The sequence below is a fragment of the Carya illinoinensis genome, chromosome 12 (genome assembly GCF_018687715.1).
Source record: "Carya illinoinensis cultivar Pawnee chromosome 12, C.illinoinensisPawnee_v1, whole genome shotgun sequence".
Taxonomy (NCBI): Eukaryota; Viridiplantae; Streptophyta; class Magnoliopsida; order Fagales; family Juglandaceae; genus Carya; species Carya illinoinensis.
This window is the reverse complement of record NC_056763.1, coordinates 26,144,956-26,160,918: the sequence shown is the minus strand read 5'-3', so window position 1 is coordinate 26,160,918 and position 15,963 is coordinate 26,144,956. Positions and strand designations below refer to the sequence as shown.

The 15,963-nt window shown below is 36.6% G+C and overlaps 2 protein-coding genes, 1 long non-coding RNA gene and 1 other non-coding gene across 6 annotated transcripts; 3 read left to right on the top strand and 1 right to left on the bottom strand.

The window, feature by feature from the left end:
- The first annotated feature begins 3,753 nt into the window (after window positions 1–3,753).
- On the top strand, window positions 3,754–11,131 carry LOC122289644. Of its 3 annotated transcripts, XM_043096822.1 has the most exons (8): window positions 3,754–4,297; window positions 5,414–5,722; window positions 6,821–6,973; window positions 7,964–8,283; window positions 8,904–9,405; window positions 9,518–9,550; window positions 10,331–10,533; window positions 10,626–10,694. In XM_043096822.1, exons 1-8 carry the CDS (start codon window positions 4,120–4,122, stop codon window positions 10,686–10,688), a joined length of 1,761 nt encoding a protein of 586 aa, XP_042952756.1. In that variant the 5' UTR covers window positions 3,754–4,119; the 3' UTR covers window positions 10,689–10,694. The 3 variants fall into 3 exon arrangements, with proteins under 3 accessions (XP_042952756.1, XP_042952754.1, XP_042952755.1); XM_043096820.1 differs by having other exon boundaries at window positions 3,758–4,297; window positions 10,331–11,131; XM_043096821.1 differs by having other exon boundaries at window positions 3,760–4,297; window positions 10,334–11,131.
- A 380-nt stretch (window positions 11,132–11,511) lies between these two features.
- On the top strand, window positions 11,512–11,584 carry TRNAA-AGC. Its single transcript has one exon. It is a non-coding gene; the product is annotated as a tRNA-Ala (tRNA).
- Window positions 11,585–11,693: 109 nt separating this feature from the next.
- Window positions 11,694–12,801, bottom strand: LOC122290236 (protein LURP-one-related 17). The gene is made up of 2 exons (XM_043097833.1): window positions 12,483–12,801; window positions 11,694–12,313 (listed from the first exon to the last, which is right to left on the bottom strand). The coding sequence occupies exons 1-2, from the start codon at window positions 12,756–12,758 to the stop codon at window positions 11,927–11,929; spliced, it is 663 nt and encodes a 220-aa protein (XP_042953767.1). The 5' UTR covers window positions 12,759–12,801; the 3' UTR covers window positions 11,694–11,926.
- Window positions 12,802–15,323: 2,522 nt separating this feature from the next.
- Window positions 15,324–15,963, top strand: LOC122289693. Its single transcript, XR_006236215.1, has 2 exons — window positions 15,324–15,456; window positions 15,768–15,963. It is a non-coding gene; the product is annotated as an uncharacterized LOC122289693 (long non-coding RNA).

The window sequence follows — 15,963 nt, the reverse complement described above, 5'->3', positions numbered from 1 at the left end:
GGTGCATTTTCTTCTTTCTTGCAAGGGTAAGAAGCTTCGACAGTGAACTGCGACGCCGTGGTTAGCTTTTGCTGGGGAGCTGCCTTTGATCTGAGTAACTCTTGGCACCATTCTAACTCGTTGAGTTTGCTCGGGGAACCTACAATAGCAGCAGTATCCAAGGAATCAGCGTGAAGAAAACGGCAATTGCAGCCATTTTTACAAAACTTCTGGCGAAATACAGGCATGGTTTCCATCCAAGCACAGAGCTTGCGTCTTCGGTCTTCCGACGCAGAAGACACACCTGCAGGAGCCAAATAGCTTCAGGCATCTAAAGGGGATTCAGCATAAGCTCTCGGATTCACGGTCAAACCCAGCCGTGGATCGAGCAAGTCATCGATCTTCTAATCATTTAGGAAAGCAAGATGATCTTGAAGTGGGTAGTCATCAATGAGGTCACTAGAGTTATAGGGCAATTCAGAAGATAAAAATAAGTCGGGACCAATATCACTGGTTTCTTTAACAACACTGGCGTAAGAGAGAGAAGGGGTAGTGGAAAATCCAGTACTACGAGGCCAGGGGTTTGGCGAAGGGGAAGATGGTTTTGTGACATCAATGCCATTAGCTGTGTTTCTGGACGTGGAGGTGGTGGAGATCAGGGACAAAGGGTTGGGCATTGAGATGGGTTTGAAGGGAGAAGGAGAGGAAAGTGTAGAGGGTGAAGAGGCTATGGAGTTTGAGGGCAATCCGAAGTGGGTTTTGGCCGGCTTTAAGGATAAGATTCTGAAGATTGATCCAAAGGCCAAGCGTGTCATCTCCGTCTCACCATGGTCTTGCAAGAAAAGGTAGCCCTGATCGATTTCCCCTTATCAAATCTATGGTCTACGTGATGGTTGAATAATTATTTTAGTTTAGTAAGAATAAAAATAAATAAATAATAAAAAATGTGTAGTATATAGTGTAGGAGTATGAATAGAATGAATTTATTTATATCACGTTGGACGGTATGGAAACCAAGCTTGGGGCGCCTTCACCATACAAGGTGGAGTTCCTGGTCTTAACAAGTCGCTGCAAAATACAACATTTCATTTCTTCTCCTCAGAAGATTTAAGAACTTGGAAGGAACATGTCAATGTGTCGTGTTCATCAAGAAATGGAAAACAGCGATACAAACAGGAGAAAATAAATCCTAGGTCTTAAGTCCAAATAATAGTATTTCATTTCAGACCAAGCTTAGGGGTCTCTAAAACCCAGCCCTACCCTTCAAGTATCAAAGTCAACAACCCTGACCTGGTTTGATTATATAGATAAAATTATCTTATCTAATTATTGTAAATTTTTCAAATTTTTATATAAAATTTAATAAATAATTCAACTTTTTCAAATTTTAAAATAAAAATAATATTCTAACAGTATTTTATTCTACTTTTAACTTTTATCTCATCTATATAATCAAACTAGGCATAAACCTTATATCCTAACAATTTGAATCCAATTTTAGCATTCAATCCTACTTAAGAATATGCTTTATTTTTTCCCCCAGTTTTCAAGCATTTCCTTGTCCAGATCAAGAGTCATCTTTGTATGAGTTTGTAAAGGAATTTAGCAACCTTGTCAACCTCAAATGTATATGACACGCCTGGACATTCTGTCTTTATCAGGATCAGCCACAATAAGTCACAGAGAAGGCCGTGTTCTGGCACATAAGCAGGGCAAGTAATATTCGATGGTTTGGGTGGGCAACTGGGCCTGCACCCTGCTAACCTGCCCTGCCTCTACATGGGCGAGGTGGAACCCTCCGTCCGCCAAGTGCAAGTGGCAGGGCCACCTGCCTCGCATCTGGCTCCTTAGCGGGGGCGGACAAGGCCCAACCCCATCCTGCCTTGCCCTCACTAATATTTTTAAATTTTTAAATATATATTTATATGTATTTATAGTATACAAATTATATATATAAATATATATTACAATTTATTATAATTGTGAACAAGAGTGTGCATTACATTAGTCTCTTAAATTAATATTGTATAGAACTCTAAGACTATATAAGAGTTTTACTTAAATAATACGAGACTTAATAGACTCTTGTTTTTCTAGTGAACAAATCTAACAAATTTAAAAATTGATAACATAGTTATTATATTTTTTAGTTTTAAAATTATTGTTATATGTATAAATTTTAATTTGTAATTTAAATTATATAATAATTTGGGTCTAGACCCATATATAATTTTTAAACTCAATAGAATATTAATATACCTAAGATGTGCGGAAAGCGTGGCGAATAGGCTGTCCACCACTGGGGTGGGGTGCAGAACCATCCCTACATGTGCGGGTATCACCCTTATTTGATGGTATGTCACGTGGTTTTGCTCATTGATTTTGGTCCCTCATATATTTTATTTTTTATTTTATTTATTTAATAGTTAAAAGAGTAATTATTAATATATTGGGGTAATTTTTTAAAATATTTTAATATAATCTGTAGTAGGGTACGCCCAGAGATAAGCGCTAGGCGTCCCACAATATTAAAAGCCATCATATCAAATTAAAATCTTGTTCTGGACTGGATACTCAGAAGCCATCAAGGATATTCAAAGGATGTGGCATGTTAAAAGCCATCATATCATATTAATAAATTCGCTCTCATACATGTTTCAATCACGATGTGGCATACCCACACTTATCTTACAATATTCAAAGGATGTGACAATCCATCTTCATTTTAATCTGCAGTGTTTTTTATTTATTTATTTACAAAATAATCCCATTTTGATTGAACTTGTGTGCACGATATCGTTAGTTTCATTAAGGTGAGATGGCAATGTTTTAGAACGAAACCATTTGGAGAGCATCTTTCTCTCCCTCAATCTTTTCGTCTTTCATACTTTGATATCTTATTAGAAATAATAATGTTAAGTATAAGTCTCAAATATATAAATTTTATATAATTTTTTTTTTCTTTGTAAAAAAATGAGTCACAAAAAAAAAATTCTTTTATACTCTTTTTTTTTTGTTTTATTTTTTTATAATGATTTTCATGAGATTTATCTATTTAAAACTTGTATAAATCATTTTTCTATAAAAAAGTGATTTATCTATTTAAAATTTGTATAAATTATTTTTCTATAAAAAAGTATTGGCAAACAGGGTTAACAAAACGGGTCATTAATAAAAAAAATATAAAAAAAAAATATGTTTTATATAAAAATATCACAAATTTCGTGTCATGATCACCGAATAATTTGAGTAGTTCTCTAATCCTCAATTTGAAATACTTATTATATATATTATTATTACTATTAAGATAAATAATAAAAGGTGATATGACCAGTATTGATAGTTCGATGTTAGACCACTATTAAAAATACTTGTTAATTTACTACAGCTCTTGAAAAAAAATTCACTGATATATATTAACAAAGTATTTTTATAATAAAACAAATTTAACATATAAAAATTTCATCTATATATATAATTTTACGTTAATAATCATATGTATTGATATATCGGCCGAAATGGGGAATATTTTAAAATCTAAAATTCAGAATTTAAATTAAAAAAATAAAAATTGGGAAAAATAATTATGTACAAAATTATAGGTACAACTACTCGTCACAACACTTTAAGATGAAAATAATATTGGCACACCTGGACGGCTGAAGTGGTTCGTCAAACCAAAGTTTCACCCCACTCGATCAGCCCACTCTATGCTGCTTAAATAATGGATAATGCCACGTCAACGATCATAAAGGGACGGCAAACCCACCGGAATTTCCCCACCGGCGGACTGTTCCGAAATAAACCTCGTCTTTTCCCGAAAACTATAAATACTCCTCTTACTTACCCCATTCCCAATTTCTGTGCCCTAGAAGCCTTTCCTTTTCGTTTTCGCCTCCACTCGCCGCAACATCATGTTCCCCCTATCCAAACTCCCATCTTCCCCTCACTTTCCCACACTTTCTCGCGTCTTCTCCGAAACTTCCCCCAAGCTTTCTCACCGCAATTTCGACTCGGCCACGCAGAGACGGTCCCTTGTTGCTTATTTATGATCCGTACTGAAATGTCTCGGATCGTAGGTGATGCTAGTCGGTTCTTGTGAATTGAGTGTCTGTTGTTGGATTGGGTTCCTGTTCGTTGATGGATGCGTTGGAATTACCGTTTCCTATGGACGTGGCGGTGCCGAAGCTCATGGGGTCGGACGGTTTTGTTAGAGCTGGGGTTACCGTCAAGGAAGCTGAGGCTCGTGAGCAAGGTGGTGTTCCGGTTCTCGTAAGCCCTCCGATCGCCCGGTGCAGCTCTGTTCTCAGAAAGAAAGGTAAGTTTTTTTCTTGTTTCAGCACAGGCTTTCCTGGATGTTGGCTTTGGTTTAGCAAAATTCGACGCTATATCGGGTTATCGGGGAAACATTGGTCAAAATGATCATTAATGTACTGAAGAAGAGATTAATTTGGCTCTAATTTTTATGCATTATTCCCATTACTTCAGTTATTTCGCTTACTTATTCTGGAAATTACACGGGGATAAGGGTATTGGATCAGTAAATATTTTTATGGAACTACATATTGGTGTCTTGATGAGAAATAATTGTTAAAAGCGGAAGAAATTTAGTTTGAGGCTAGATAATGGAGGAGTGAACGCCCAGACGGTTTTTTTAGAAGTTAGGCTAAGGTGTTGGAGCTCCACGCGTCATCCACTAAATTAGTCCCAGGAATCCTGAACGCTATTATAAAGCTTTTGAACGGTTAAGCTACTATCAGTTTCTATGTCTATTTCTTGTATTATCTTGAGAACATGGCTCCATCTTATAAGGCCATGACTACTCGCAGCAACCTGAAGGGACTTTGACGACATGGATTGCAAAACAAGTCTGCTTGATCGCAACCAGGAGATTCATTATTCCTTTTATACCCCAAAATTTCAAAATAAGATACATTTAAACGAAATAAAGAAACAAAAAATGTTATAGGAATGAACTCTACTTCGATTTTAGTAAATCTGAATGATGGATGTCAAAGGTTAAAAGAAAAAATATACATATTCTCTTTCCCACTCTCGCCTCTAGTAGCTTAATCCCTTTTCGAGCTAAAAAAGAAAACATGTTGTCTCCATGCTTTAAATGTTGACATAATTACTGTTTATTCACATTTATATTCATAATTCATTCCTTTTTTGTCTCTATTTTATTACTTTATTGCTTGATATTATGCACCATATATTACTCGAGGTGCAAACAATCTCTCTGGTTCATCAGATTGGAGAATTTTCTCCTTAAATTACCCAAGGTGTACTTGTGAGAAACTCTTTGCCGAGGGCCTGTGCACCCCGGGATTATTCGGGACGTTGTTCTTGGGCACCCGGTGCCAATAAAAAAAATATATATTATGCACCATATAACATATTATTCGGATGTTACTTTTTGTCGTGGCTTCAGAGTCTGCCTGCTGTGATAAGGTTCCAGATACGGAAATGTGTACGCTCTCTAGTCAGCTGCCCACTTTTCAAGGTGAAGATGTGTCTGAGCACATTTATGGTATGGGCAAAAATCGTCGTTTACAGAATCCTAGGTCTGATAGTGTACAGTTACAACGGAAAGCAGCAAAGGCATCAAGAAGTGGTGGTGCGTGTTCAAAGAGGCCACGGCTGGCTCAAATGGATGATTCTATGAGTTTGGCTGGCGTTGAGGACAAAATAGATATTACTGATAAGCTCGGGCCGTTTCCTACAAGGCGCATATCTCCAGGTAATACAGTTTTCTGCCATAATGTGTTGATTATTAGACATAAACGGTTGTCTATCAGCTTCAAACTCTGTTTACTAAAAATTATTATTTTTTCCTAAAAAGTTGCTTAGTTGCGCAACATGCCATCTTGGGTTCCGTAGGAAGAAAATATTTATACGCCCTTTAATATGTGCTTATTTCCACATTTTGCATAACCTATCAATAAAAAGGAAAAAAAATATAGTGTCCCAATCATGCCAATTTCCTTATGCGATGCATGGATATTCCTACATGCACACACACATGTTATGTGATCCAAGATGGTTATAAAATAGCCCTCTTAAAAATTTAAAAACAGCCATCATTTCTAGGTCAAAAGTTAAATTTATACTAATTTAAGCGTTTCCGCCACTTCGTCCACAACATCCACTTTTTACCAAATTCTTTGGAGAGAAAAAAAAAATTGGATAGCTAAAGGTAGAAACTCGAAGTAATGCAGAGGAAGATCCACTTCAACACTATGTTATGATCTATTTTGACACGTCTTTGATGCCTGAATTAACGAAAATTTTAAAATTTCTTATGTCAGTAATTAAAGCGATTGAAATATGAAAATTTTCTTGTTAAGATGTGGGCAAACATTCGGAATCATTCATATTGGGCTACCTTTTTTTGGCAATATTGATTGGTGTGAATGGTACTCCCACTGCCGGTCAAAAGGATTTTGGATCAATTTTTTGTTATTTGATATGCACGCCAGGTGTGTTATATCGATAATATTTACCATTCTTGCCATTGGCCTCAACCCCAGTGATATTCCAGCTTGGATGGTTGCTTTTTTATTTTATCTATGTTTGCCTTTGGATTTAAAACATGGTTTATAAATTACCTTTATCACTCTTCCGCTATGACAGAGTGATTAGTTAGTTCAGCGATTTCATTTTCCAGGTGTGATCTAGAAAAATATTATGATCTGATATTCATATCATAAATAGAAATGATATGATATTGATATGCCCTTTTTGCTTGATTAGATATTTGGGTTCACATTACAGCTTATGAGAGCTGGACTGATACGCATTTCCTCTTTTCATTTTTTTCCCCTAAAATACATTGTAGAAAATACTCCATTGTTGACACAAAAGAACAACTTCAACAAGCGAAGCGATAAGAGAGGTTTAAAAGTTCCTGCAAAGATCAAATATGATTCTTTTTCTATGAAGGCAGGGTTGTCGAACTTCAGTTCAGCTTCTGGAGGAAACAACTTTTTTGGTATGACATTGTCAAATAAAATAGTTCTACATTATAATTTGAAGTTCACTTTTCTTCCCCCCCCCCCCCCCCCCCCCCCTCTTCATGTACTTGGCTTCTCCTATATTAATAAAAGAGAAATACTTTCGCCACAAAGTGATTACACAAAAGTAAATCCACAAACTGACGTAACTTGATTCGGTACGTCAGATTGTAAAGTGGATTTAGCAGATCACATGAAGACACTTTAGTTTGTGGTTTACTTTTGTGTACTCCCTTTGTGTCTGTAGCACTTCTCTTAATAAAGTCCTTGTTTTACTGATCAAAAAAATTTTGAAGTTCACTTTTGTAATTTGAAGTTTTTGTCTCTTTGAAGAGGGTTTATTTATTTAATCTTTCTGAATTTAATAAACAAAAGAACAAGCTGTAAGTGCTAACTGCGATACATATCAATATGTTTATTCATATCTGTAACTTTTACATGTCTATTGTAAAATGGGGAAATTTAGATAAGGAATGAAGTTAATTTTTCAGAAGGTTGGGCCAATATCAATTGAGGATGAAATGACAAGCAGTCGTTGGAGATGGGGGTGTGGGCGTGTACAACGGATGCCTTGTATAAACATTTTTTTATCAGTAAAACAAGGACTTTATTGAGGTCTTATATAAACATAAAATGATTAAACATACAAAAAGAGAGCCAGAATGACTGAAGTTATATAGCTGAGTGTATAGTAGCTTCATTAAATTGACCACAGTTAGTTGGGATTAAGTCTTAGTTGAGTTGTCTGTTACTATGTCAATGACTCTGTTCTGTCACCATCCTATATCAACAGTTTTTTTCTGATTCTGTATTGATTGATGAGGAGGCTACAATATTACCTGAGCAGTGTTTCTTTTCTTTTTTTTTTTCCCTTCTTATTTACTAAATGTAAGCTCCTATGAAACTTATAAAAAAAAAAAAAAAAGCTCCTATGAATCTTATTCACGAATAATGAGAATTATCACCAGGGTTATATGGTCTGAAGTTAGATACTAATGACATCACGAAGCTTGTGGATGAGCTGGCTTTGAACGATCTACTTGATGGCACTTACAAGTGTTCCAGTTTAGTTAAAGACAAAGGGAAGAAAGCAGAAAACATGAGTGAAGATATTTTGCATTCAGTTAGAAAAGCTTTCTCGGTCCTGCAGCTCTCCAGGCCTGTCCAGTCCCAAGATATTGCAGATGTAGATAGCTTCTCCAACAAGAAAATATCTACATGCATATTGAGCTCTGTTTCTGGCAATAAAGGAGAGTCCTGCACACCTGATCTGTCTTCATGTAACAAGGTTAGTTTTACTGGAAAATTTATGATGCTTGCCATTCTGAGCCTGGATAACATCTTCAGAAGTTTTTTTTTTTTTTTGACAGTCTCAATGGACAAACATCAGAACGTTGATTTTTCACTTGAAATTCATTGCAAAATCTTGTTATTGAATACCAACTCTTGAACCTTTGATTTGCTTTGATATTAAGGAATCAAGCCAACAAACAATGGAAATCTGGAAAAAAATTATTGGAAAATTACCTGACATGACTATTCACTATAATTATCAGAATTCATAGAAATATATTTTTTCCAATAAGAAAAGATACATTTTAAAGACCACTTAGACCAGATCTGCTGTTAAGAGGAAGGCGTGACAGCTGGTTGAGAGTCTTGGAGACACAAATACATATGCTTTCTTTATTTGATATGTCCCCCACATCCATATTTATAACATCAATGCTGCATCGAAATAGTTCATTTGCAACAGGAATGCTGCAACCCCCATAGTACATGTGCCGCATGAATGCTGCTCCAACTCCATTGTCCATATAAATAAGGAAGATTAATAACTATTTTTGGTTGATAAATAAGGTTGGAGGGCTACAATAAATAATGTATTTATCTTGTTCCTCCATACAGGACTCTTATAGCAAGCCTGATATGCTTGCTAATCCGCTTGATTTGCCATTGTATCAACCTAAAGATATTTTAAAAAACTTGGTGCTTGCTGAACCCAAGGATTTGGAGTCTGTGCTCCTTGATGCGGCCAAGTCTTCTTTAAGGAATACTTCTGATATACGACCAGGCAAGCAAATGTCTCGCAGGGTCAGCTTGCCACCTTTTCCATGGTCACATACGTTTAGTGGGCATTGTAGAAATAATTCTGATGCTATTAAATCGGCTACAACTAGGAGCACATGCCAAGGTAGATGGGTAATGATAGGGAATGTTTCCAGCTTTCCAAGGACTACCACCGATTTTCTTGCAAGCATAGAGTCACTAACTTATGACCAGAGCCTGGTTCCTCCAGGACTGAGTTCAGAAAATAAAATTTCCCCATTGACATCTGTTAGACTTCCTTGGAGTGACCGGGATTCGTTATCTTCTGCAACATATTTAAAAGCTTCTCACATATTTCGAGGTAAGAATCTCACAAGTTTATTCGAGATTCTTCCTTTCATCTGCCTTCACCATTTATAATTGTTGTTGATTTCTGGTTTCATTTGGGATATTTACTTCTCATGAAATTGCAGATCCTGGAGGCCAAGTGAATTATCAAGGAAATGGTATGACTCCCATTATAGTACCTTTTTTGTTATTCTGTTGGTTACAAATATGCAAGCTGCTTTGCATGTTCATATAACTGTCTGTTTTTTGGGGGTGTGTCATGTGTGTGTGTTTTGAACGGTCTTTTTTTTTTTTTTTCTTTTTCTTTTGTTGTCTTAGAGGAGTTGGAGTGAGGGGATGCATACCTGGTGTGAAGGAAACAGGTGAACGGAAATATATGAGGAAAAGGAGGAGAATGATGGATGTGATGTCATTTGACATATTTCCTCCAACTACTTCTGTGATGGTCACTTTTGTTTGGCAAACACTTTCTCATTAGAGATCTAGCAGGCGTATATCTGGCTTGGTTCCTCTTATTAAACCCGCCATAGTGATGTGTGCTGCATGAAATGTGTTACTAAGATTCAAAAACGTATCTTTATGACTAGATGGGATATGGGTCATGTTTGGAGCTGCATATAGTTAGGCCACACCTTTGTGCTGTAACATCACTGTCATGTGCTCTGTTAAGAAATGCGTGATATTAATTGCATTTGATATCTAAGCTATGTTCTACCCATCAAGGTGCAGCCTAGTGGTCAAATAATGGGTTTAGGATTTCCTGAGTTTGATTCGCACTAGGAGTTCCCTGGATTACATGATACACAATTGTAACAGCGGTAGTCATGTATTCAGGATTTACTCCTCTCGGCTCTATCTTCTTGAGATTCTAGGTCATTAAAAAAAAATCCAAGTTATGTTCTTTAGTCTGCTTTATAATGTGCCTTTTGCTTTGATAGCAGGGCAATGTCCAAGATTAATAGCTGCTGCACAAACTCTATACGACATTGCTAATCACTCAGTCAAGCAAAATCCAGATGGAATGATAAGGTGGCCAAAGAAGCCTCCACAAAAGGCCATGAGAGCTCGCAAGCTGAAATCAAATGGTAAACACGAAGAAATATTTGCAACATCAATTCCTTTGTTCGCATCTAACAATCTGGTAAGAAACGTGGACCCTCTTATGTCCTCAAAAAAGCCTAAGCTGTCCATGATTGAGAGCAGTAAGGATCTAGATCATTCCAATTGTCTTAGGAAAGGACCATTAAGTTGGTCAACTCTCAGGTCAAGCCGATCATCGCCAGGCAAATCAACTAAGGATACGATTGCAGAAACTAAGCATTCAACTGTCAGCATTTTAAAACAATCATGCACAATGCCCCCACCTACAAGGGTTTTGGACAAGGATTGCAACAGTCTTCAGAAGGTAAGAAAATTGTTGCCCATGGATTGGAACAGAGGACGCGATGGCCTTGAATGATCGATGCTGCTTTACTTGTGACAATTGCTGTGATTTGTCAGTTAATGCTTCGTCAATGGCCAAACCATTTGTATGTATATATTATGATGCTAGGTAGAAAGGAATTGTTGTAGGAATTCACGCTCACGCTCTAGCTGGAATGGAATTGTGGCAAGGGTGAATTGGGAGAGGGTGAGGTGTTTCCAGTGTTGTAATAGTTCTAAATTTGTACACACGGCAGGGGAATTCTTTGCCTTCTGTAGAGCATTTCATGAGGCAATAGAAATTTACGTTCCTGATCTCTCAAATGCTTTGATCGCCCCTTCTATCATTTGTTCCTTCGTCAACCTGCCGAGACGGAACTATTAGAATGCTTGCAAAATTAGTTTTGTTTGCTCAAGACAATAGTTTTTTGGGTAGAACAGCTTTCTAAGCTATTATGAGTAACACGTATTTTATAAACAGTGTTTTCTATAGAATTTAAGAGAAATATAAAAAGACTAATATAGCCTTACAATGTGATGCCATGTAGTTTATTAAAATAATTAACATAAAAGAGTAAAAGAGAATCCATTGTGGAATAAGTTAGGGCAAGAAGTAACACGACCGTGCCTTAACTCTTTCTTTCCCTTGTCCATTTTTTTATATTATACAAAATAAAATTAATTTAAAAGGCATCTTGGGGATGTAGCTCAGATGGTAGAGCGCTCGCTTAGCATGCGAGAGGTACGGGGATCGATACCCCGCATCTCCATTTTTGCAAATCTAATTTTGGTCGGGGATCGATCGTCATCGTATTATCACCACAACATTTTTGCTCAGCAATTGATAAATATATATATATATATACAGCGAGCAATTGATTTTCCTTTTGTCCTTTCCAATATCGGAAATTCCATTAGTTTGCCTAGATTTAATTCGCATTTTCATTGTGTTTTCCGAATCGTTTGCTACCAGCAATAGTATTGTCAGGACCTCTTGAGAACTCAGTCATGACATTACATATATAGCAATATTCATCTCATCTGGCTTTAACGATTCGATCGGCAAAAAATTTCGACCTAATGAATATTACACCTAATGAATAATCTAGGATCTAGGAAAACATTTGATCTAAAAGCAAAACCAAAGCCATAGCAAGTCCGCGATCAAAGCCTGGCTGCACCACCAGAAGAAAAACCTCAAGCCCAAAAGACACCCCTCCTTTAATGGCTTCCTTCCTCTTGATCTCAGCCATAACCCTACTTGACTGTTCATCAAACACTTTGCATGATCTATGGGCGTACGAACCTTCAATCACGTAACTATATCTTCTATCTGAGGTCCCAAGAGATGCATATGCAAGCACGTTTCGATTGGCATGTAAAATGTTGACGTGCTTTCTCAGGGAGCAAACGGGCATCTTTAACGATTTACCTGTTCCACAATCGTCACTAGCTGCCTCCCCCTCATACACAAGCCAGCTATCTACTAGCCTAAGCGCCTGCCATTAATCATAATCAAGATCAATAATATTCTTTCAATCTTTAGAGAAAATGATATTGAATTTAATCGCCACTCCACTACAAATATTCTATCTTGGGCTCTGTCTTAGTCGTGGAACTAGATATATTGCGAGGAACATCAAATGAGAGATTAAAGATGATATTCACCTTCCGACGGCGCATCGTGAGGATGGGTTTTCCGGTGCCATCCATAAGAGTGACTTCCTGGGGACGACGTTCCCTGTAATTGTCAACCCGGTAGACCAAATTTCCATTAGAATCGATAACAGTAAATCCATTACAGCTCATCAGAAGTGACTTTCTCCACACAGTTAGAGACGTGCATGCCCCACCATCACCAATCTTATCCTCCTCACGCGCCTGATCATCATGATGCACTTCTTCATGAACTGTCCTAGACATTGATCTTAAGAAACGAAACATCTCTCTCTCTCACAAGTTTTTTTTTAGCTCTTGAGCTTTGAAGGTCTAGGGGGTTGATCAGAAAAAGAAGTAAATATTTATAGATTAAGAATGTTTGACATGGTCTTCTAATTTTGGATCTTGGAAGAGTGACATGCTTACGTACGTGTGAGAGCTTGCTATATCTGTTGATGACACCAACATTTACTCCATTGACCGTAATGTACGTATGCATTACAACTATATATTTGTACTTTTGCTTTTTTTTAAGCCATAATTATCACGTATTTGATTAATAATTAAGTATCTAGAACTACTATCTCATAATTGATTTCTCTATGCCAATTATTTAATTAATTTCCTTTATTTTCTTGATAAATAAGACTAATTAGAACGTCTCACCTTGCTCAATACTTAAAGATTATGGGGTTAAGCAATATTCGATGACACTTCACAAAATATAATTGGTCGGCCTCAAAGAGGTAGATTTTTGTTGGATCCCTTCATTAATACGTAGCCTTATGTAATTGGCCATTTAAATAGCTAACGTGCTACATTGGACCTAGCTAGCTAGCTACTTATTGAAACTAACTTGGGCATTTTACGTGACATGTACAAAATCTTTCCTTGTTTTGCAATAAAGCCCGCCGGTTCGTGGCTCGTAGACTACGGGGACAAGACATTTCTCCAGCTATAATCCTCAAAGGGACAACTTTACCTACATCAGTACCATTGCTGGTTTTCAAGAGACACTAAGATGTGATTAAGCTATATATTCATGAAGTCGATCTAATTGACCGAATGTATTATTCAGACAATTTGTATCGGAAAAGGTGACACGTGTTAGTTTTGGGTAGATGGCCTTCAAGATTCCAAATCTTCTCTTCTTTTGAGCACAAGTTAGGTGTGTATTTGTTTATCGAAAAAGGGAGAAAGGATCCAAAAAAGAGAACCATAGTAAGTTAACAAACTAGGGGAGAATTCTGGTGAATTAATCTATGAAAATTATTGTTAATCTTCTTTCCGTCAAGACTTAGGAAGAATTCATTATTTTTTCCTCTTTTATTTGCCCTAATAACTATGACTGCTCATACGGGCCGAAACCCAGATAACCAGGTGTCCGGTTACGGCAAATCTGGGCCAAAACCCGCATTTTAAAAACTGATCCAATTCGAGCCGGTTATGGGTATTACACCCAGGTACCGGATCTTAACCCCGGTATCCTGTTTTTAGGGTTTTGATTGTGAATGTGATTTATTTGACTCTCTCTCTTTCTTGCGTCCGAGCCTAACGAAATGTAACATCTCTCTCTCTCTCTCTCTCTCTCTCTCTCTCTCTCTCTCTCTCTCTCTCTCTCTCTCTCTCTCTCTCTCTCTCTCTCTCTCTCTCTCTCTCTCTCTCTCTCTCTCTCTCTCTCACATCCAAGCTCGACGAATGTAACCCTAGGCTTTGCCGCCGTCTATCTCTCTCCCGCCGCTGCCGGACTTTAGATCGGTAGTCTCTCTCTTCTCTCTCTCTCTCAATCGATCGATCGATCCACCCAAGTTTATTAAACATAGGGTATTTTTTATTAACGAGTTGGGCTCATAGAAGATCAAGAACAGAAGAAGGTAGATCTGCTATTTTTTGTTAAACATAGGGTTTTTTTTTCAAGTTTATTAGTCTTTACGTTTGGTTCTTCTGTTTCTCTTTTTTGTATTCTTTTATTTTATTTTCTGTTGGATGAATGCAGTGAGTGGCTATATAATTTTCTGGGATGCCCTATATATTTCGTTTCTATCCTCTCTTATATTTTTTACTTTGTTTTTATTCAGCTTGTTGTGGGTTTCTTTGTTTTTAATAAATTAACGGATTGGAAATAATTTTCTTAGTTATTTCTATACTGATTGGCACTATATTTTTAGCTTGAGTGTTTTCCATCCCATTGCTAGGTGAGCTGTGTGCTTTTAAAGTCCTCCAGATACTTATAATGCCATGATTTACAATCTGCTCTTCTGTGATGAGGCCAGATATTAGTTAATCAACTTGATAGTTGTTATTGATCGATTCTTCAAAGTTTTAGTTAAAAGGGTCTACTTTTCTACTTTTAACAAGAACAAAAACAGGGCATTATATATCATTTTCTCGGAAAGCAAATAATTTGTTGTGGTTGGATATTATTTCTCGGGTAGAAACATCCTCTGCAAGGATCATAAATAGAATCAAGTAAAATATAATAGTAGTATTGATGGTAGTTTGGAATTGGCCTTGGAAGCCAATTGCAAGCTTGACTTTGAGCTATATATATACACACACTTAATAATTCAAGGTTGGAATCTATGTGATCACAAACAGAGAGTTCTATTCAGGAAATTCTGATGGAAATTACTAATATTACATAGAGATCAATATATAAGAAGCCAGTTGTTGTCCAATGAAAATGCTAAGGCACATTATGTGGCCTTAATGAAGCATAATTTCAGGGGAACCTATTTCAATTTATTTTTGCAATTATTTGAAATATATTATGTTGATAATTCGTGCAACATTTTCTTTTCTACCTACATTTGTTGTTTCTGTGGAGCAAGTACGAATTGACACCCATTCCTTTACATTTGACCATGTCTATGGAAGTAGTGGAGTGGATCTCCTTCATCTGCCATGTTTGAAGAATGCATTGCTGCATTTGTTGATGGTTTATTCCAAGGATATAATGATACCAGTACTAGCTTATGGTCAGGTAATCTCTAACCTATACATAAAATGTTCTAAATGGAGCAAGACCTCACATTTAAATTCAATTGATAGAATCTGCAAAGTTTGTCTAATTATACTTGACATTTTGGCTCAATGTAAGTTACTGCAACTTTGATTGTGTCAAAAAGCAAAACAGAGCCCATTCAAATGTTCAGTTGTGTGAGTTTCTTCTGCTGTCATATCTCATCCATCTCTTTTTATTTAGAAATGAAGTTACAAATTTATGAGGTCATAATTACAGATCAGTTCAATTTATTGCTATCTAATTCTCTCATTTATGCCTCTGCTTAACAGATTGAAGCAGCAGGAGGAGAGGAAATGAAGATCATGAAATAGCACATGTTTCTGCTGTTAGTGTAGGCAATGATTATTCAATGGGAAACATGATTGTTTTGTTATTATTTTGTAGTTCATCTTGTAGTTTTGTATTTTGTATTGTAATGCAATATGTAAATAACAAAATAATGTAAGATGTAGTGGATTACACAAA

Bases quoted from the DNA above. Each gene is read 5' to 3' on its own strand.
- LOC122289644 (XM_043096820.1), top strand. From the start codon at position 4,120: ATGGATGCGTTGGAATTACCGTTTCCTATGGACGTGGCGGTGCCGAAG. The intron at 4,298-5,413 runs GTAAGTTTTTTT...TCGTGGCTTCAG, and splicing joins CTCTGTTCTCAGAAAGAAAG to AGTCTGCCTGCTGTGATAAG. The intron at 8,284-8,903 runs GTTAGTTTTACT...TCCTCCATACAG, and splicing joins ATCTGTCTTCATGTAACAAG to GACTCTTATAGCAAGCCTGA.
- LOC122290236 (XM_043097833.1), bottom strand. From the start codon at position 12,758: ATGTTTCGTTTCTTAAGATCAATGTCTAGGACAGTTCATGAAGAAGTG. The intron at 12,314-12,482 runs GTGAATATCATC...GATTAATGGCAG, and splicing joins TCACGATGCGCCGTCGGAAG to GCGCTTAGGCTAGTAGATAG.